Here is a 23416-nt window from a genome sequence, read left to right as displayed (position 1 = left end):
TGGTGGAGAAGAGATTATTCTCTAGTAACCAATTGATCATTATTTCTATAGTATATAATACTTAAATTCATTAAATGTTATGTGTACTAGAAGATTAGTTTATTATAGAGATAAATATGCATTATTTTAATTGTCTTTTTCATTTTTTTGTTTATAGAAAGTTTAAAATGTAGAATAATTTGACATCTGCTGTTGAAAGGATAATTTCCAGTTATATTATGCAGCTTTTTATTGTGCACTGGGAAGCAGCTTCCGTTTAAAATCTTTTTTAGCACCTGCATTGTGGAGAGATACACTGTGATTGGCTTTTTAGTTATAAAGTGAAAATATTTCTGCTATATGTGACAAAGTGAATAAACCTCTCGGATATGATTTAGCACAATTAACTATGATTATTTAGGCTGTACAAAGTCTTGGCAGTTCCTAATGCTTGAATGTGCTATCCACACAGGAGACTGATCTGCTTACCAGAAAGGAAGGTTGTTTACTGAATCAGAAGTGAACATTTAAAGCAGGGGTCTCAAATTCAATTTACCTTAGGGCCAGTCCCAGTCATAGAATCATAGAATATCAGGGTTGGAAGGGACCTCAGGAGGTCATCTAGTCCAACCCCCTGCTCAAAGCAGGACCGATCCCCGACTAAATCATCCCAGCCAGGGTTTTGTCCAGCCTGACCTTAAAAACTTCTAGGGAAGGATATTCCACCACCTCCCTAGGTAACGCATTCCAGTGTTTCACCACCCTCATAGCGAAAAAGTTTTTCCTAATATCCAACCTAAATCTCCCCCACTGAAACTTGAGACCATTACTCCTTTTTCTGTCATCTGCTACCACTGAGAAAAGTCTAGAGCCATCCTCTTTGGAACCCCCTTTCAGGTAGTTGATAATGTCACTGAAGATAGTGTTCAGAAAAGAAAACATTTATATTGTATTTTTTATTTTGAATTTCTCAGAAATAATAAAACTACCATATAACTTTATACAATTCTTCGCCTGCCAGAGAGTTTTTAGTGTTTGCCAGACACCTGGCAATGCTTCAGTTCTGTCAGTTTGTTGACATTTGGCTTCAGTGATTGAGCAGTTGAAAAAAGTGAGGCTGCCTCCATGGCTGACTCTGCCCAGCAACTAGTGATGGTATCTCTATCCCTCTCCCCAGCCAATGGGAGCTGCAGGGGCCGGCGCCTGCAGCAGACATTGCCAGCAATGTGTCTGCATGCGTCTCTCCTCTGCGGGCCACAGTGGGGAGGTGCTCAGGCCGCAGAAGGCCCGCGGGCCGGGACTTTGAGACCCCTGATTTAAAGAATTGTTCCACAAGGAAGTGTAGAGCTGACTGGGAATGGCAACTCCTAATTCTAAAGTAGTTTTACTTCTCCCCCCAGAGCCAAACTCCTAGACATCTGTTCAGTCCCGACACCGATAGTCCTTCTCCTGTTTATCTATGAAGGGAGGGAATGAGGGACAGAGAGATCAGCTTTCCATCATCCTTTGACCAAGGAAATTAAATAAAATTACTGAGGAGACCATGACCTTGGAAAGAGCCCACACTCTGTTAAAAGATTCTTTCTTGACTTGATGTTGTATCTTTAAAGTTGGATGTAAGAGCTCAATAGCTCAATGGAATGTAGAACTCTCTGAGCATGTTCTGTAGAGTTCCTGTAATGTCAGCCTCAAAAGCTTAATTGTCATGAATCACAATTCCATTGTGCAGGCGCCAAGGGCCTGGTACTAGAGATGAAGGTGGCCTGCAACTGTTTTTTATAGATCACACCTTGTTCTGTTCACCAAGACAGTGATTTACTCTTTATTTTTGCACAGCAGTATTGCTGCATAAGGAGTTAAGCACACTGCCCACTCCATAGTGCCTATCACAAATACTGCAAGGCTATATGGAGGCATTCAGGTCTCTGGGACTGATTGGAGTCAGCCACAAGAGGAACTAACTACCAAGGGCTAGTCTGAACATCACCTGCACGAATCTTTCTATTCAACAGTCCGGTGCTCAATTGCATAGTTTTGTCATACATGCAGTTACCACTTGCTGGATATGACATTGTTGTAAGGTTCAGGATTACTGTATGTAAACGTTGTTTTGGTCTACATCATAGCTGATTGCGGAGATATTGTACTGAAGGAGTACTGGTGTATCCTTCACCCCTGTCATGTATTGTGGTGTGCTGTTATGTTGTATATTTTCCTTTTTGTCTGGTTCCTTTGGGGTTTTTTTTCTGATCATTTCAATGTGGTGTGTAACTCTCTTCAAAACCATCACAATTTACATCTGTAAGCGATTCTTCAGACTGTTAGAATTACAGGTGTGCAAACCATTCCAAGTTCAGTGCAAAAAAAGTTTGCAGAATTTTTTTGTGGAAACTGGTTCGTATGGTTTTTCAACCCATTCATACTTCTTCATACGGGATCACTGCTTCACAAAACATGAAACAGGAAGTAGGCGTGTGTCCTGATGTTACAACAGAAGTCTTATTTCAGTGAGGAATACTTCTCCTTTTAAAAGTATGATAAACATGGTACATGAGCCAAAATATAAAATAATAAGATAGTGCCTAATAACGGGCCAGTTACGGGAGAAATATAAGGGCCTGCTTCAGGAACATAATCTAAGGGACTAGGCCTGATACAACAAGACAACTTTGATTTCAAGAGATTTTCCCAATCAGAAATCTAGATATTAATATGGGAGCCAGTATATAAAATATAAGGAAAAATTTCCAATAACGGTGGAATTACAAGTATACTAGGACTCTGCTTTCTAAGGTTCTTCCCCTGACATTTCAAGATAGATTATGATGACTTTATTTTTTTATCAAAAATCTTAAACAAACTACAGCCTCTCTCATTCTGAGATTACAAATGAAAAATACTTCTACTGAACTGGGCTGACCCTATTGGACTGATCATATTGGATAGGCTCAACCAATTTAGGGCCACTGAAGAAATGCCATGTGATTTGCACCCGATGACCTATCTCAGTGATCTTGACTCAAATTACATTATGAATGCCATAAAGTGAACCAATAAACAGAGAGGAGGGTTGAGGTTGTAAAAAGCTTCTGCTGATAGCTTGAAGAAACAACATTTATGAAAGCCATCACTGTTTCCTGGAAACAAGCTGAACACAGACCCATGATGGTTTTGAGTATTTTCCTGATTTAAATCAAGAGTTTACACACCTCTAATTAGAACTGTGCAGCTATGGGAAGGAAAATGGTGCATTCTTGTGTGCACTCTGGGTGAAATTAATCCTGATACAGAGAGCCTGCATAAGTCCTTTTAAGGGGGAGTTTAGTGGTGCATTGAGCTTGTGTTGGCTGCCATCACAGAAGTGAATTTTACCCTTTCTCTGAAAAACTACTGTACTCAGGGTGGGCTGGCAGCTGCTTTCAGGCCCTGCCTCTAAAAGGAAATTTTAGGGTGGGGCAGGGAGGGGGGGACCATAAAACACTCATACTACCATTGTTTCAGCTGCATCAGTGGCAGAACTGGTGGAAGCCCTAATGGTTTCAAGTACTTCCAGCATTTTGTCCTCAGCAAGTCTTTCATGGAGGTGCCTTGCTAGCTCTCCAGTACGTTTTTGTGTGGGCTTCATGCTTGTCTACTGATTAGCTATGGGTATTCACATCCTGCTTTGGGTATGCCTATACTGCAGTACAAGACCCGTGGCTGGCCCAGGTCAGTTGACTCAGGCTCATGGGGCTTAGGCTGTGGGGCTATAAAATTACAATGTAGACATTTGGGATCAGGCCAGACTTTGGGTTCTGGGATCATGTGAGTGGGGAGAGTCTGAAAGCCCAGGCTCCAGCCTGAGTCCAAACATCTATACTGCACTTTTGTAGCCCATTAGCCCGAGCCCTGTGAGCTGAAGTCAGCTGTCCTGGAGCAGCTTTAAGTTTTTAATTGCAGTATAGACATACCCTTAGTGTCCTAGGCCAGTATTTCCCAAACTTGGGACACCGCTTGTTCAGGGAAAGCCCCATTGGGGCCCAGCTGGTTTGTTTACCTGCCGCATCCGCAGGTTCGGCCGATCGCGGCTCCCATTGGCCGCGGTTTGCTGTGCGTGCCCAATGGGGGCTGCTAGAAGTGGCGCGGGCCAAGGGAAAGCCCACCAGGGGTTTTCCCTGAACAAGTGGAGTCCCAAGTTTGGGAAACACTGTCCTAGGCTATAGTGAATGTTGTTGACTGTCGTGTGTGATGAGCTGGCATTGTCTGGTGGCTGTTAACTGCCCACATCCATTGACTGTGATCCCCTTACAAAAGCATACAGTTTATATATTTGTGAACCTATGGGTATATCATATATAGTACTTTATGGGATGTATCATAAATTAGTACTTGTATAAACATGGTGTCCGCTAGAGCGGTTGGATGCTCTGAACTTTGCTCTGAGCATACTATTATTTATGTGAATCACGTTATCCAGGCCTAATGCATGACTGCAAAGCTTCAGGTGAGTTTACTGGTTCAGCCTGACTTTACATAATTACTATGCAAGGTAGATAACAATTCTTTTAAATATTTGGTGTTATGTCTTGAAAGGCAGTAATTCCTTCCACCTCTATCAGTGGATACGTCATACAGAGTGGTGTGTGGCTTTTCTGAGAAATCATTTCAATTCACTTTCCACTCTTTTTCAACTTTCCGATAGGTATTGTATGTGCTGTGTATTAATCTGTCTGCCTAAATGCTAGTATGTAGTATGGGATGTAGAAAGAGCTTTGTTCATCTGATCAACCCAATTTACTCATAAGAATTTCTCCTGTTATTATACACACATTTCTCCAGTCTATCCCATGACAAGATTAGGGTATTTATGGTGTTCCGAGTCACCCAACGTTAGAGTTCATTTTCATTTCATTTTCTTTGATGAAATTGAAATAGCCTCCTTAGCTGAAAAGGCCTGGTGGTTGACAGAACATCCAGCCAGCAGGGATGAAGCTTTTCTTATATTAAAATAATCCTCTAAACAGCACTTTCCAAATGTTTGAAAATGTACATTTTTTATTATCTAAGAATTGTGTTTCAACAAATAAAAAGCTAACAAAAGTTTAAAGAGAGAAATTATCTCCCTTTCCCCCCCCCCACACCTTTTGAAAGAGAGAACATTTTGAAGGGTGACTGTCAGAGGATCACACCAGGAAATGGGTTTTACTTCTAGGTGTATTGGATTGTGACTTTTATTGATTTGAAAATGAGTGATTAGATCTTAATGGCCAGTGTCTTTCTTCATGATATACTTAGAACTCGACAAAGGGAGTGGAGCACCAGGACCCCAGTTCAGCAAATCCCTTAAGCACATGCTTAAATTTAAACACCTGGTTAAGTGTTTTGCTGAGTTGAGGCCCATGTATACAGTAACCACAAGAATCACATATAGTGACCTAAGGAGGAATATGTCTCTCAAAAGGTATAAGCTGATAATGGTTGATTTAGACTGAGGGACTTGAAAAATTAAATCCATCTGCCTCTTATATCTGCACCTCTTATAGGGTGCTAAGAGTGGTGACTCTGATCCAAGAAAACACTTAAGTGCATGCTTAGGCCCAATTCAGCAAAGCACTTAAGCTATGTAACTTGGAAGTCAATGAGACTTAACCACTTGCTTAAAGTTCAACATGTGCTTAAGTGCTTTGCTGGATTAGGGTTGGTGTATTCAGCATCTTGAAATGCCAAGCTCACAGTGAGACACATGATCCGGGGTCATAATATGTACGAAAAATAGTTTTAATATAATTTTTTTGGCTGAAACTGAAAGATCCTGTACAAACAGTTGTTTAGTAAGAACAGAGACAACTATTACCTAGAAGAACATTATCTAGTTCCATCTGTACAATTTTAAGGTTTGATGTGTGACATTTCTATGTTTCTCTAATCCTTTTACCAGTCTAGGGTAAATAAGCATCTAATTCACTTTGTAATAATTTGAGTCAGATTCTTAGTTTTACAAAAGACATTAAATGAGCTAAGGATTCTACTTCTGGGCTAACCTATTACAATATTCTATTTTTCCTGTTGCCAGAAACAAAAGTTGCACATTTTTTCATAATATTATCACCATATCATCTGCAATAAGATCCCAGTTCTGCAACTTGTTTCATATTGATGGACACCTATTGAAGTCAGCAAGGTTCTGTGGGGGCTGCCTGCACATAATGAGTTGCAGAATTGGGAAATAAATGATGTCATATTGGGTGAAATCCTAGCCATATTGAAGCCAGTATGAGTTTTATCAGTGATTTAAATAGAGCCAAGATTTCACCCATTAACATTAATTTGGAAAAGCAGGGTAGTTGGTCCTTGACAAGAACTGAATAGGGTGTGAGGGAGGATGCATATAATATATCTTATTTTAAAAAAAATAGCACAGCATTGAATATTTGGTTGAATGTACTGTAGGTATATTGTGCTTCCATTGGCACTGCAGTAACAAGTCTGGAATAAAAATGTACAGAGGAACAACTACATTTCCATTTTATATAGAAAAAATCCTAACTGAATTTAAACAAAAGATAAACCAATATTTTTGGGGTGAAATAACTTAGGTTATGATATTACATTTTAATTTTAAATTGAAAGTGTTTTGTTGATGAACTATTTGATCTCATTAGACAAGTTCATTTATCTTTGTAATTTAAATTAGTATCCCAAAACTGTCTTAATTTACCGATATCACTTTATTCATTACATGCCTTTCTAGATCGATTTGTGATGTTACCAAACAACAACCTCCAAATTCTTAATATCAATAAAAGTGATGAAGGAATATATAGATGTGAAGGAAGAGTGGAAGCTAGAGGAGAAATCGACTTTCGGGATATCACAGTTATCGTGAATGGTAAGGTGTACAGTGATTTTTCTGAAGTTGAAATGAGGTGTTGCTTTCATTGATTATAGCATTATTTAAACAAGGTTCATCATCTTCTATGAAATCTTAATTAGGCCACGTATTGCAGGATCACTACATACTATAATTGTTACATTGTTTTTCTTTAAATAGAAATTGAGTTGTTTACTGTTTACAATTTGTACATTGTGAGGTTTACCTTATGTGGGTTTTTATGTTTAATTTAATTAATATAATTATGTAGTTAAGGAGATGTCATATCTCCTTTAATGGTATAAATGTATGTAAATGTTATGTGTAAATGTAGTGGTTTAAAAAAAATATCTTTCGCAGGATATAGCCAACCACACCAAGATCAGAGTTCAGATTTAGCTGGATATATATCTTTCAATGCATGTCATGTGTTGTTATAAACCACTTAATTTTATGCAGTTATTCAGTTTCACAGTAACACAGTTATTTTATGAATTGTCAGTATTTAAAACCTGTTTAAACACCATGAACATAATTTTTAACTGTAGGACTACAGTTGAATTAACTGGATACACCATGGATACGCCACTATTATTTAAGTCATAATAAATTTTAACAATTTATTAGAAACCCTTTTAACAAGGAATATGAAAGTGCAAGCATAAAATTGAATATGTAGGTTGACCTCACTGTTAAAGTCAGTGTCGGCACAATAAAACATATGTGAATGGGTCTCTATTCACTTGTTGGCCAGCAAGGTTCTATCTAACTTAGGTATGTCTATTATACTAGCTCCTTAGTATCTAAGTGCCATTTCTAATATCTAATGTTTTGTTTCTGAATGACCCTGTCATGCAAACCCTTACTCACTTGAGTATCAATGAAACTATTGAAGTCTGGACTGCTCGTGTGAGTAAAGGTTACTCGTTGCACGGGTATTCCTTGAATCCATAGCGATAAACAATAGCTGTGATATTTAAAGCAATACATCTTTAGATTGTTATCAATAGTGCACGGAAAGGGAGTGGGAGGGAGGGCAGAAGATTGTGCTGTGCCCCAATTAAAGGGTATAGGAGTGTGCATGCTCTGTGTATAGAAGGGGAAATGTTTCCCTCTGGTTCCTCTGTGTGCAATACTCCTGAGTCCTGGCTTTGTGCAATTCCCATAGTCTAGCCTATAGTATTTACTATATCACAGTATTTCTATATGTAAGCCTACATTTGAGCTGGGACATGTGATTCTCAACTCACATAGACTTATCTGTGCTAGTTTGGCTCAAACTAGTGCACTAAAAATTGCAGTGTGGCTGGGGTTGCATGGGCTAGCTGTCTGAGTACATATCCATCCGGCCCCACCACATATACAGGGAGCTAGCCTGGCCACCACCAATGTTACCTGTCTACACTGCTGGGTTTTTTAGCATACTAGCTCAAGCAGAGCTAGCATTGGTAAGTCTATATGAGCTGGGAAGCACACACGCCAACCTCAAATGTAGACATACCCTATATGGCTGGGTGTCTCTTACTTGGAAAAAAAATTCTTGACTATAATATATAATAAAGGGGATTTGAATAGAAAAAAAGCTTTACAGCCTATAATGTATTGAATGCTCTAGGTATCCTTGAGTGTTTCACAAAGTAAATGAAATAAATGCTGTTAGTTCCATCACTGGGTACAGAAAAAGAGCAACCATTATGCAGTGAGTTCACTCACAGCATGGATATTGGAACATAATTTATCAAGACAGGTAGTTGTTGACCTGAACATTGGAGTTATCTCCTTCTCATTTTGAAGAGTGCTATGAAATCTTTCACTTCATACTGGACTTTTAAAAAGAGATGGAGAGGAAGGCTGTGTCTGGCACAACGTATTGCATTAAAAATGGTGGGCCAAATTCTAACCTTGTGTGAGTGAATGATGTCAGTAGAGTTGTACCTCTTCATACTCAGTCTGAATCTGGCCCAACATCTTTATCAGTGAACACTTCTAGCTTTGAACTCAGTGTTATGATCTAGAGGCAAAAGAGTTACCAACTGAGCAACACTAAAATCATTTCACATTGTAGAGTCTCCTTCTTGATTTATCAGGATGACTGGCTTCTGTAAGATGAAGCTAAGTGTACTAAATCTATTTCCAACTGGGTCTGTAAAGTAACATTACAAATAAATAAATAAATTGCAATGACACCTAACAAGAAAGGGAAATGTCTCTGAATCTGTTTCAGCAAAAATGCATCAGTTTTCTCTGCCTGTAAAACCTTCACAAGTGCAGCCCCACAGTACCTTCTCCTCTTCCATAAAATAAAAATGGGATAGTCAGATAGTTAAAATAATTTTAAAAAAGCATAGGAGAGCTATGAAAGAGGTTTTTTTGTGCATGGATACTGTCCAGTTTTGGAGCTTTGTGAAATCTTCCATTTTATTTTTAATACAGTTTTAATTGAGTTCTTCAGGGAAAGGCCAACTGAGGAGCAGAAGGTGCAGAAATAGCTGATGCTGTAGGTCAACTCACCTTTTTCCCCCTTCTTCTTAATCATCCTGGCCCCCAGCATCTCTCTGTTCCACCTATATAGAGTCCTTCCCCATCCTTTGCTGCAGGAGCTCCCTGATTGTTTTCTAGACCCTTCTCTTGCCCTACCCTTCATGGCTCCTTGGACATTTGAATTCTTGGTACTAGGGAAGTGCCAGAATGGAGAGCAAATAGGTAAAGAAGCCAGTTTTAAAAGGGAACAAATTGCACATATATGGATCTCTGTAAGTGATAATTCTTAGAGTACTTTAAAATTTTTTGGAGAGTTAGAGCAACTCTTCAGGTGTTAAAGCACCTATCAAATATATAAATACTGTAGTATTAATTCATTGTAGTATGAGATATTAGGAACAAAAATAAACAACATATACTAAGCAGTGTTTCCCAAACTTGTTCTGCCTCTTGTGCAGGGAAAGCCCCTGGCAGGCCAGGCTGATTTGTTTACCTGCCGCGTCCATAGGTTCACTGCTCCAGGCCAATGGGAGCTGCTGGAAGTGGCGGCTAGTACGTCCCTTGGCCCGCACCACTTCCAGCAGCTCCCATTGGCCTGGAGCAAGGAACCGCTGCCAGTGGAAGCCACGATTGGCTGAACCTGCGGATGCGGCAGGTAAACAAACCGGCCCGGCCCGGCAGGGGCTTTCCCTGCACAAGCGGTGGAACAAGTTTGGGAAACACTGTACTAAAGTACTCGATACCAATATGAATACCACCTCATAAATACCTAAGATGGACAGACTTAGGTTCATCATTTTAATGGTGGTTATAGTATCAGTCTTATACTGGAAGGCTGAAGTATAGCACTTGGTCATATTTGCCTATTTTAAAATATAGATATATCTTCAGAATATAGAATTTCCCTCATTTAGGTGGCTGCTTTCATGCCACTTTGCAAGCTATCTTGAGAAATCACATACACTAAGAAGGATTTGACTGTGTTGGTACTGGCTAGCCATGAGGGAAACCCAAGAAGCTACTTGAAGTATTTGTAATTCAGGAGATGACACTTGTCCCTCTAAGTCAGTGTTGTTATCATTTATTCAGCTCTGTGGGTATGCATAGCTCATTACAGACAAATAAACATGTGGTCAATAATGAACAATGTCCCAACATGGGATTAGAATTTACTGTAGTATTAAGAGAACTGTCTTTCAAAGGAGGTACAAAACTTAGGTGCTGGGTCCTTGGTACCTTTAAAGATTCCAGAGTGCTTTTCTTAAGAGCCAAGTTATTAAATCAAGTGTCCCTAATGAAATATTGACCCAGGACGCAATTACATCCCACCTACCTAAATTCTCCCTGCAATTTCACTTGGAAAGTATTTTCTTCTTAACATACTGGTCTAAAATGTTGTGTAGTGTTGATGAGTGCTATTAAATCATTGATGAATTTCAACAGAGAGGTGGATAAATATCAGTTGTATGTTATTTGAAGGGATCACAGGATAAAGAGTGTTTGCAAAGTGCTTTGGATTCCTTTTGGGATGAAAAAGTACTATACAAATGGAAGATCATTCTCATTGTGAGACAGTAACACTCATACAGATTTAGATTAAATAAAGAGTCAAAGCCTACATTTTTAAAATGTAACAATCTGATGTTATCTGAAAAAATAATTTCACCTTTTAAAGTTACATTCAAGTAAGGAAAATATTTAGACGTTGACAATAAATTGAAAAATATACTGAGGTTGCAGAGGTGGGGTCTTCTATCAAAAGTGGAGCTTAAAAGTTTTTGTTCTGAAGAGTGTCTAACAGTCTTCCTTTTATATGCAGGGGACTGGACTAAGTGCTAGTCTGGAGTACAGATATAAAAGTTGAGTCATGCAGCTAGCAGGTTAGGACTGGATACTTGTAGGGAATGGGATGACAACAGAGTCTGGTAAATGGGAAGAGGTGATGTGGTCCATAGGGGTACTTCGATCGAGGTAGAGATACGCTGGGGATTGTGAGATTGACTCATGGGAAGCAGAGAGGACAAGATTATGTACAGGTAACAGAAGTACAGCAGACAGTAGTGTTTGATAGTGGAGAAAGGAGTCTTTTAGGAGGCACTTCTCATACAGGGTAGGGAAGTTCAGAAGATGAATTGGGGTAAGAGAGTTGATGCATGTGAATGAGAAGGAGGTAAAAGGGATGGTTTGGCAGAAGGGCTTGTGATCAGGTGTTGGATGGGCAACTGAAAGTGTGGCATTGATAGGACTCTGCATACAACACAATACCTATTTGTTTAAACAAGTTTGTCCGTAGCTTGGCACTGTAGATGATAAACAGACCTTCAGGGCTTTAAGGTTTAATTATTGAATGATTAGTCCTTCTGGTTATTGGAAATGCAATATTCTATTGTGATTTTTTAAATTTAATTTTATTTTTTTGTATTATTTTTTTTTACTTCTTTATGGAAATTACAAGTTCTTTTAGACCAGAAGAGGTTTAACCTGGGCATCTTTCAAGACCAGTACATTTTTCAGACCATAAAAATATGTGAGTCCTATGCATTACCACTAGGGTAGCCTGGGATATGGATTTGTATCTCATTGAATATCCACCCACTACATAGATTAGAAACGCAGATAATAATATTGATTAACCCCTCACCCCCTTTAGTATTTTATATAACTGTAATAACAGTGAGTCCAATCCTGCAAGGCAGTGAGCACCCTGAGCTGACATTGGCTTCAGTAAAAGCTCTCAAGTATCTCTCAAGGCTCAGTCTCCTGTAGGATTTGGGCTTTTGCTGAAATGTAGGGAACATTGGACCAGATCCTCAGCTTGTGTAAATCAGTGAATCCCCATTATATCAATGGTGCTTTCACAATTTACACCAGCTAGGTATCTAGCCCTCTTTGTTTAAAAATGGATCATGGGATCTTAGTTTAAAATGTTCTGGAAACATAAACTATCCATATAAAAGTCTGCTGTCATGTTTGAGACTCGTAGAATTAAAGAAATATCAAGGAAAATTTGTCAAGTTAAAAATATACAGCATGTCTTTTCACTTCACGTCTTGACTCCAATTCCTATGTACATGGGGTAAGAGTGCCAGCAGTTCTTCGCCACTCTGGTCTATAGTGCAGGTTCATAAATCTTGTGATTCCAGTCCTTTTCTCTTCAAACTTAACTTGACAAAGTCATTCATGTATCCTTGATCTTCTACATCCTTTCCTGCTGTCCTCTTTCTCTCATTCTTTCTTCTTCTCCTGTCTCTACTTGTATAACTTCATGGTTTTTTGGGTTTACCTTCAAACCATGGTCTTCAAAAACAGATGCCTGCTCTGATACCATATTTACCAGTCCCTCTTTTCTGTCAATCAAAAGGGCCAGATCTTCAGTATACATTTGTTTTCTCTGTGTCTCCACAGTCTTGATTCTCCTACTAATTAACTCCATAACTAGAATGAAGAGAAGTGGACTCTGCACACTGCTCTGTCTCAATCCCACAGTCATGTCAAAACTCTTTGAAATTCCATGTATTGTTAACACCATAACTCTTGAGGCTCTATACGCTTCCTTTATCACATCCACTTCTTGAAGCCCCCCCTTCCATCCAACTCAAGAGTCCAAATACTAACTCCCACAAAACCAAGTCATATGCTTTCTCAAGATTAATAATTGCTACATAGCAGTTATGCCTCCATTTATCATTCTTTCAGACTTCAGTGTCATTGCAAATATGAACAAATGCACCAAGTAAAGAAACTGTTTTAGAAAATGTCACTGTGAATACAATAGAAAGATTTTGCATTCTGATTCTGTTGTGCAGTCAAGAAGAATGATATACTTATTACTATTTCAGGCTTGGTAATGGAGGAACAAGCAACTTACAGGGAGAATGAAAATTGCATGATAGTGTCATTTTTACACAGATCCTGGGGCAACACAAAGGAGCCTTAAAACAAACCAAGAGGACCACTTGACGATTCCCGCTTGGTTGCGGCCACATCATCTCTCCCACCTGGATGATTCATGGCAGCCAGAAATGTCTCTTGGGACTGTTGGCAGCTATTGTAATGTAGAACATCCACTGTAAACTGGAGGACCAGGCTGGTGCCTGTCATCCATAGAATAATGGGGAAAGTAAAGTGGTTTAAGTCGTCCCTTAAGCTTTCCAGAGAGACACAGCAGTTTTGGCCCAAATGGTCAACCTGTATGCCTAACATTAGGCACCAGCCTCCATATTTAGTGTCTAATGGAGAAAGGGATTGCAGTCATAGAGGAGACTAATTCAAGTCTTAGGCTGGTTGTCATAATGTTGCCTTACTACAGGTAGAATAGATGCAAATGGCAAACTAAAATGAAGGAATGAGTTGAAACCCAACATCATCTCTTCATACGAGTGGATGTCAGGTCAATTGCTTATGGAAAAAATAAGTCTATTTAGTATTCAATGTTCTGGCGACAGTTGGATGACAGAGAGCTTCTGCTGAATATCTTGATAGTTTGGTTCTCAAACTACATTAAAAATAAATAAAAATCCTCCTTTTGAATTTGTGAGGAGAGGAAAATGCAATGAATGTCCTGAAAAAAAGTTTTGTAATATATCTGTCTAGATAATTGACCGTCAGCTGTGGAGGTTCCTTGTTTTGGGAATACAGTATTTCTATGTCCAATCATAAACATGATACAATAAAAAGTATAACTTATTGGCATATTATTATTGCACCATTTGAATATCTCATTTCAGGAAACAGTGCTCAGAAAAATAATGCAGTACTTTGTGATGGAAAGAGCTGATGTTATTGTGCTCTTGTAGTTCGTATCTATGACCAAGACAGTATAATTGGAGCTTTCTATCTGAAGACAAAATCTTCATTATCATCTTCCTTTCTTCAGTCATTACATTCCAGTATTTGATTAGGGATGCATATCTTCTCTCCAGAATTTTCTTCACAGCAAGTCAGGTGCATTGTCTGAAATATATTAAAAATAGAACATCTGAAATGTACATTTGCACATTAGCACCTGATTTCACTTTGATTTATGAATAGAGAGGTTCCTTCGGAGCATAGTGCACCCAGTTTGGTTGGTGTCATAGAATAAGGTTGGAGTTTGCTTTTTCTCAGGATTACTCTAATACCTGAAATGGTGCTTATGTACTTTTTGCCATTTATGCCCACTGTATATTGTACAGACATGATGGGACAAGAAGTAAATTTATCTTCACATCACATGCTGATACAGGGCAACTGAATTACAGTTGACAGAAGACATGAATACTAGTACAGAAGGGCAATAAGGGCCTCATACTGTTCTCGTTAAAGTCAATGACAACAGGCTTGTTGACTTCAGTGGGAGAAGAAGCAGGCCTAATGTGCTGCCACTTGTTCTCTGTCATTGGAGCTAGGGTGTGGGAAACATGTAGAACACTAGTATACGTATTTTAGGACTTTATATTGCCTCCCATCAGTGTAGTATCTCAACACAATTCTGTGCTGAACCTGTACCTTACATTAGGGTTAGAATATTTTAGTGGTAATTTATTTCAGTTTGATTACTGAGCTATTTCTCACTTCTCTGGGTGTCCTTGAAAGCAGGACTGGAATTTAGAACTTCTGGTTAATGAAAATTCATAGGACCTGTTGATCTTACATCACTTTCCATCCTTCAGTTCATTTATTTTTCTAGTTTTAAAGTCAAAATTGTATAGACTATATATTAGTTTTTAATTGGTTATATATATAATACTGACATTAACCAATTAAAAACTAATCCTTCCAAGCCTAATTATAAGGTATGTGTTTCCTGATGATCTCTCTTCCACAAATTATTCTCTCTAATTAATGTTCATGGATGACAAGGAAAAGATGTATTCTGAACCCTCCAAGAACTGATTTAGCATTGAATGGCTATTCAGTGGATTGGTTATCTTGACTTTATTGTACAATAGGTGAAATGCTAACAAAATCCAGGTCAACAAACGAAAGTTAAAAAGCAATTTTTTTAAAAGAAAATGTGTTTGATATATAAATGTTAGTTTCTGGAGCTTTGAGTTTGTTGTTTTTCTCTTAGGCTCCTTCTTTATTACCATCTTGTCTTAATGGTACCTAATAGGCTTGGACCAAAAATAAAATTACAGATCAATCAAGAAAGATGAGAAGCTCAAATGTTTGCAAGCCTTGGGCCTACAAAGAAAGAATGAGGCTTAGAATAAAATTACTTCATTATATCTCTTTTTGATCATTTGAAATGATTAAGCAAGTTTCTGAATTGAGTCCATAATCTTGAAATTCTTGACTTCAGTGGAATCATAGAATCATAGAATATCAGAGTTGGAAGGGACCTCAGGAGGTCATCTAGTCCAACCCCCTGCTCAAAGCAGGACCAATCCCCAATTAAATCATCCCAGCCAGGGCTTTGTCAAGCCTGACCTTAAAAACTTCTAAGGAAGGAGATTCTACCACCTCCCTAGGTAACGCATTCCAGTGTTTCACCACCCTCCTAGTGAAAAAGTTTTTTCCTAATATCCAACCTAAACCTCCCCCCCTGCAACTTGAGACCATTACTCCTTGTCCTGTCCTCTTCTACCACTGAGAATAGTCTAGAACCATCCTCTCTGGAACCACCTCTCAGGTAGTTGAAAGCAGCTATCAAATCCCCCCTCATTCTTTTTTTCTGCAGACTAAACAATCCCAGTTCCCTCAGCCTCTCCTCATAAGTCATTTGTTCCAGACCCCTAATCATTTGTGTTGCCCTTCGCTGGACTCTCTCCAATTTATCCACATCCTTCTTGTAGTGTGGGGCCCAAAACTGGACACAGTACTCCAGATGAGGCCTCACCAATGTTGAATAGAGGGGGACGATCACGTCCCTCGATCTGCTCGCTATGCCCCTACTTATACATCCCAAACTCCATACATGGAGTTTGTGGTCAATGGAGAACTTGCTGTTGGTCCACAAAGAGCTGTCTGATTACCTGGAGTTGGTTCCTGCTCAGGTCCAGGAGCTAGAGCATAACACAAAAGAGCTAGAAATTCATTAAACACATGCCTAATATTTTTCCATATAAGAAATTTCTGTAATTGCCAGAGAGATGTTTTGAAATTAAAAGTGGGAGGCAGTGATTTTTCTGTGAAAATAAAGTCCTCGGCTTAAAGCAAAAGGGAGTGATTCTCTCCTCTGGCCAAGCAGAGCTTGGATACAGTGGAGGGAGGAGACTTTAACAGGGAGCTGTTTGTGGTTCCCTGATCCTCACCCAGCAGCCACCACATAAGTTAAAGCTGCACAGGGGCAACTCTAAGTTATCCTGCTGACAAGATATCCTTGCCAGCAGAGAATTGGGCTTGGTGGAAAATAGCTCTTCTGTTCTCCCTGTTCTGTCCTCTTCCAACACCCCCCCTTCCTTTCCTTATTCTGTGGGATGGCATTCCAGCACAGGCAGCGTGAATGTCAGGCAGCAGAGCAAAGTGTACTTGATGGCAGAAAATTCAGGTCAAAGTCCTTGAGCGTCTCTCGGTACAGTACAAGCAAAGAACATATGTGTTTTCAAATCTGCTTGGCCACAGAGGATCTAGGATTTTTGATTACCTATCAGAGATGTCTAACTATGACTTCTCTAATTATATAATAGATGCTTTTAGTTCATCTTGAGTATGAATTTTGTGGAAATTAAGATTCATACCATCTGTCTTAAGTCCATTCCAGTAGAATAATAGGATTAGTATCATGAATGGAGATATTAAATTACATCTTCTGCTTTATTGTTTCTTGAAACAGCTTTTTATTATGAATATTGATGAGGTATTCAGTGCAAATTACTGTTTTAGTAATAACTGCATTATGTCAAAAATGCAAAATATGCAATTCTCAGGACACAATAATTAGTTAGAATTTTTGGAAATATAATTTTAGATATGGATTGTATATGCAGAACTCTAGCACAATGTGTCATTTTAAGCTGATGATATTCCTGTCCAGAAAATATACTATAGTTTGTTTAGAAGAATTAAATATGTTTAATCAAGAAGAACATTATGGGTTGATACCTAATTTGAAAGTGCTGTCTCACATCAGTGCATGGTTGCCTCTCAGCTGCACGATTGTGTCAGAGGGAGGAGAAAAGAGAGACATTTTCATTTCAAGTAGTTTAATTAACACTAATCAGTCTCTCTGCACTGACATGCACACAGTAGCTATGGTCCTTCAGCTACTTTTAAATCTTATTTAATAAAACAGATCAGGAGAAAAAGATGCTTATATTCATTTTGTTGTTAGTTTACTTCAAAAGAAACCATACACAAGTGGTTTGATAACATTACAAAGAAATAATAATGATTAACGTCGTCTGAAGGAAATACAACTTTGAAAATATCTTAGTGTTATCTGATACTGTAAGCTGACTTCATTTTGTATTTGTAAATTAAATGCTTAATAAGGATTGCTCTGTTCAAAGTTTCCACAGAAGCAATTGAACCTTTATATTTTTTCAATTAGTTTACCTCACATGCATTTTTTTACATTTCTTTCAGTTCCTCCAGCAATTATTTTGCTACAGAAGTCCTTTAATGCTACAGCAGATCGGGGAGAGGCAATTACTTTATTCTGTAGAGCCACTGGCTCTCCTGAACCTGAAATCAGCTGGCATAGGTAAATTCAGTTTAGTTCTGTATATCAGAAAGATTTGAAATGTGTTACGAGTTTGTATCATACTGAAATAAACTACCTCCATTGTGTTTATGGCTGTTTATCAGAAATTGCTAGGCAAATTAAAAAACACACATGTGATCAAACTATGTTTATCATCAAGAAAGAAAAATTGGAAAATATCTAACATATTTTAATGTGTCTCACATTAAAGGAGAAACAAATAAAGCTGAAGAACGTATGACTTTAAAAAAGGCAACAGATATATTTCTGAATTTCTCCATGAAATTTTCACTCTCCAATCCCATATACAACTACCTAAAATAACACTGAATACAGATGTAATGCTATAAATACATGTCCAACACACAAAGTAACAGTATTATATTATACATCAATACAATGTAAAAGAAGATCTATCTTAAGCTGATTTTAATCATCTGATCGTCCAGTGCAGCCAGATATTCAGTAACAGGTATGGCTTCTGTGTGTTGTGTTAGTTTGTCTGGATATTTGATTCCATTATTTGCAGACAAGTTGTGGATACTCCTGCAAATCTGAATCTGTAAAAATAGAAAACTGTTTGGGGGATATGGAGTATATCTTCCAGGTGAAGTCAGTAAGATTTATATGGTTAAAACTGTGCAATTTTGAAAATTTGCCACATAACGTCTTTAAGGATCTCAGCTTTTATACCTGTCTACTATATTTTTCACTGCATGCAACTGATGAAGTGGGTTCTAGCTGATGCCCAAATACACTTGTTAGTCTCTAAGGTTCCACAAAGACTCCCCGTTGTTTTTCCTGATACAGACTAACACGGTTACCTCTCTGAAAGCTTTTCATTGGTTTCTCAGCTTTTCCATGCATATTTATGGCACAGACTTACATGCCTTTTGTTTCAACACCTGATCTATTCACAAAGGATGGAATCCGGTGTCTGAGTATGAAATAGCTCAGATTCCTTGTATGGACACGTATTTCTGTTTGGGGCTTGAATGAATTGTCCCCCATGTGCTCTTTCAAAAGGATCAAGAGATTTGTGAACATCTTTCAGAGTGCACTGGACTCCATAGGGATTCTCCTCAGCTATCTTCTCTCATTGTTACTCAGCATTTGAAACTTAAGAGATTCTGTTAGATTCATCTTAGGTAGATGTTGGTTTCCCTTGACTGACACCTGCTTTCTGATGTATGTGTCAAATGGTGTGCTGACTTTGTCTGACATGAATTCCTTTGGATTGCAGAAGGTGTAAATAAGTGCCATCTTTGCCCCACTCACTAATATAGATGAGAATTCAGTTTCTATCTGATGAAACAAAAATAAAATAAATCATGCAAACCCAAATTATTTGAAGTGGTGATGTGGAATTCACAAACAAAAGTTTCACATTTTGGGAACTTGGTATCCCTTTGAGGTCATGTTATAAAATGTCAGGTTTCAGAGTAACAGCCATGTTAGTCTGTATTCGCAAAAAGAAAAGGAGTACTTGTGGCACCTTAGAGACTAACCAATTTATTTGAGCATGAGCTTTCGTGAGCTACCGATGAAGTGAGCTGTAGCTCACGAAAGCTCATGCTCAAATAAATTGGTTAGTCTCTAAGGTGCCACAAGTACTCCTTTTCTTTTTGTTATAAAATGTAGCTCCCAGCTGGGCAGAATTCTCTCAAGTTTATTAGAAATCTAATATCCTCATTTGCCTCACTGCAAAAAGACAATTCAACATGGTGGTTTACATTTTCAAGATGAGAAGGATGGACACAGTCATCTTGTGTCTTGGGGAGCTGTATGTTTAGAATTGTCAGTCTTCAGTGCCATATCTTTAGTGTACTTTAATTTGAAAGTATCACAGTAAAATACACAAACAAATGAAACACCTTACAGAAGGCCCTATGCAAATAGTCTGTGAACCAGATCTTCCTTCCTGCAAGAATGACCCCTCACTAAGGAAAATGGTTGTTGTTAACCTTCCAATACCTCTAGTGGATAAAGCCTTACTCAGGCCCTGAGAGACTATGTGGTCCAGTGAATGTGGTAGTGAGCCAGTGGACTTGGGTTTTATTTCTCGTTCTGCCACTGACCTGTGTTCTGAGACCTTAGGGAAGTCCATTCACTTCTCTGTTTCTCCTCCTGCCCGTTATTTGTTTTGTCTGCTTACAATATAAGCTCTCTGGGGGAGTGGGACTGTCTTTGATTATGTGTTACTACAATGCCTGCTACAATGGGGCTTTGATCTTGGTAACAGCACCTAGATGCTACTGAAATACAAATAAGTAATAATAATAGGAGGTGGGAATTCAACTATTTCCTCGGTGGATGGAGCAAACTTAATTCCACACGTTATTATGCATATAGTCAATTTAATTTCTGATTTCACTTCCGTTGACTAATCAGTATCTTTATCTGATGATATTTTTTTCCTTGTTCTCATGCTCATCTCAGAGACATCTCAAGATGAGTTTTAAGTAGAGCTGGGCAAAATTTTCAGCTGAATAATTTTTTTCAACAAAAAATCGAGATTTGATGACCCAAATAGTTCACAAATTCATATTGATTTACCCACATTATTTTGGTGAAAAAAAATCTTTTAAAAATCTGTGAAAAAAATCAACACTTCATTTTCAGAATGAAACATTTCGATTTCTCGATTCAAATCAACTTTTTTGTTTTGAAATATTTAATTTTATTTTTATTAAATAAAAATGTGGAAAAATGCTTAAAATGAAAAACGTTTTGTTTTGGATTAAACAAAACATTGATTTTTTAATCACTTTTCAATTAGTCATTTTTTTAAAAAAAAATGTTTTCAGGTTGACTCAAAACTATTTTATTTTATTTTTGGAATTGCCACTGAACCAAAAAAAAAAAATCCATTCAGATTTACTTTCTTTCGAAATTAATAGATCAGGTTTGACTGTATTGAGGAAAAAAAACAGATCAAAATATTTACCTCCCTTATTATTTCTGAGAAGTTAATTTTAAAGTTTACTCCACCAAAATCTTGCCACTTGTAGGCAATATGAGGAGGCTTTTGCAAGAGACTGATCTATAAGTCTATATTTGGACCTTAATTCAAACCATTTCCTCAGCTTGACTGCTTCATTAACGTTGTAGAGATATGGTGGGTGAGGTAATATATTTTATTAAACCTAATTCTGTTGGTGAAAGAGACAAGCTTAGAGCTACACAGAGCTTTTGTTCAGATATGGGGTTAGAATGTTATTTTGTCTTGTTTAGTACTGTGTGCTATTTCTGTTTTTGGTGAAACAATGTTATTTTGGCATTTGTTTTCCAGAGTTATCAGAAATATGCAATTTAAATTCATCTTCACTCCCCCACCAGAGTTTGATTTTATTAGATTTTAAAGTAGACTATGAGAAGAAATGTGATCTATTGTTTGGGATCCATGATTTTGCAGTCTGTTTCCAACTATGCAATTGAGTTCTGTGACCTTGAGCAAGTCTCTTATCCTCTTTGTGCCTCAGTTTACTTATCTGTAAAATGGGTACTATATAAAAAGCACATAGAGATCCTAAGATGGAAAGTGCTAGAAATATACATAGTACTATTATTGTAATTTATTTACCATTTATGTCAAAAGCAATCGAAGATTTCTGTTTATGCCAAGATATCTACACACTTATGCTATATGCTTGGTAACAATCACTAAGGAAGAAATATTTTTTTTTACAATACTGTAGGTTTTTACAGTACTGGACAGGTACTTCTGATTCCACAAACTGAAGTAATAATAAATATTATTTTTTTCACTGATAACCTGCACAATTAACTATCCTGCAGAAGTGTACTGGATTTTCAGGGATTTTCTGGGCAAAATCCTGCTGGCCTGGGAGACTGGGCACTGGGCATCCTCCATTACACAAATTCCAGTGTGGTTTCCCAATAATACTCTATCTACATAGCATTACTATCAGTAAATATGGTTCATCAGGACTATTTCTTCATACAGGCCAGACCGGGAACCCCTTACTCAATCCCCACTGACTTCTGTGAGTAATGGGTTCACATTTTATGTAAAATTTAGTATCAATTTTATATGGAGTTGTTTTTTTTTTGCCAAAACAGCTGTTGAATGAGTAATATGAGTTTGAAAACAATAGGAATTTCATATGACAACCATTCAAATGAAATAATGAGTTTTGATTTATTGAAGTATTGTGTTAGTCCTGTTTCGTTATTTAAATTACTTATCTCACAAAATTCTTTGGAATATATTTTATGACCTAATCCTGACACGGCCAAAACTCTCATTGACATCAGTGGAAATTTTTCTTCGGTAACGACTGAAAGATTTTGGTTTATTATGGCATAATCTTTTCTTCCTTACAGTTGAATAGAGCCAGATTTCAGCTGAGTTAAAAATTCAGTTTTCACTTCGTCCCCTGGGGTTTTTCTTTTCAGTTTCCCACACGTTGCTACAATTAAGGGTCAAATTCAGCCCTGGCATAAACAGGTGCTTCACCACTGAAGTCAGCTGAGCTACAGCCGGGCTAACCTTGTACCAATAACATTTAGCCCTCTTGTAAGGTCCCTTTGTGGTGTTTGACTCAGTAAGCAAAAAGCTGACCAAACCAGGAGCTTCAGGATTGGAACCAAAGTCCTCCTTTGTATGGTATTTATATGATAGAGTTTTAAGTTATTGATCATCTGTCTGTCAATTGTTTTAGCTATGTTCTTATGGGAGTATAAGTAAACATTATTTTAAATTCCAGTCACATTCTGGATTGCATTATGCATGATTAAGGGAATTGAGCTAATGTGTCAGTGTTTCCCTACCAGTCCAATAGAACACTTACATATTAGTCTTGGGAGGTATATAAGAAGAAAAATAAGCAAAGATTAGTTTTTGTTTTATTTAATATGTGAATATACCTAGTTAAAATTTCATTTCTATGAAGGACTGATTCCTCTGTCACACATGTGTAAATATAGGGTAACTCCGCTGAAGTTGATGGAGTTACACTAGTAGAAAACCAGAATAAGTGAGTGAAGAATTCCAACAGAATTAAACTTCCCAAGTTTGTAAGATAAGTGTGGACCGATACTGCAAGCCATACTCATGTGAGTAATCTCATTGGAATCAATGCAACTAATTGCAGGATCAATCCCTTTATCTTTAGTTACAAGACTTAGAATTAACCCACAAAGGAAATAATCTTCTAATGTGTAAAACATAGCTTCTTGTTCTCTAACATCAGTATCAATTTAAGTCTGTCCTGTTCCCTGGAAGTCCCAGTTTCTATTTTCAAATCTTCCTGGCTGTAGGAAACGTTCGTGACAAGAGACATTTTGGAACCATTTTTTACGGCAGACACTCCCTTGCATCTCCTACTGAAAACACTAGAAATTGTATGGAAATATCTGAGTGCAGAAGTAAGTCTGCTAAACAAATAAAGTAACTCACATTGAAAAGGAGATGAATGAGTGTCACCATCAAGTTTATAAAATTAAAGCATCAATGG

At 37.8% G+C, this 23416-nt stretch overlaps 1 protein-coding gene across 1 annotated transcript in view; it reads left to right on the top strand.

Annotated features, from left to right (window-relative positions):
• Positions 1-23416, top strand: part of NCAM2 (neural cell adhesion molecule 2) — a 551141-nt gene that overhangs the window by 309246 nt on the left and 218479 nt on the right. Inside the window, exons 5-6 of the mRNA XM_048868296.2 lie at positions 6710-6847; positions 17819-17936. Coding sequence (XP_048724253.2) covers positions 6710-6847; positions 17819-17936 — 256 coding nt within the window. The remainder of the gene's footprint in view (positions 1-6709; positions 6848-17818; positions 17937-23416) is intronic.

Source organism: Caretta caretta, chromosome 1, assembly GCF_965140235.1.
Source record: "Caretta caretta isolate rCarCar2 chromosome 1, rCarCar1.hap1, whole genome shotgun sequence".
Lineage (NCBI taxonomy): Eukaryota > Metazoa > Chordata > Testudines > Cheloniidae > Caretta > Caretta caretta.
Note: the sequence above shows the minus strand (reverse complement) of the source record. Positions and strands in the feature narration are given on the sequence as shown.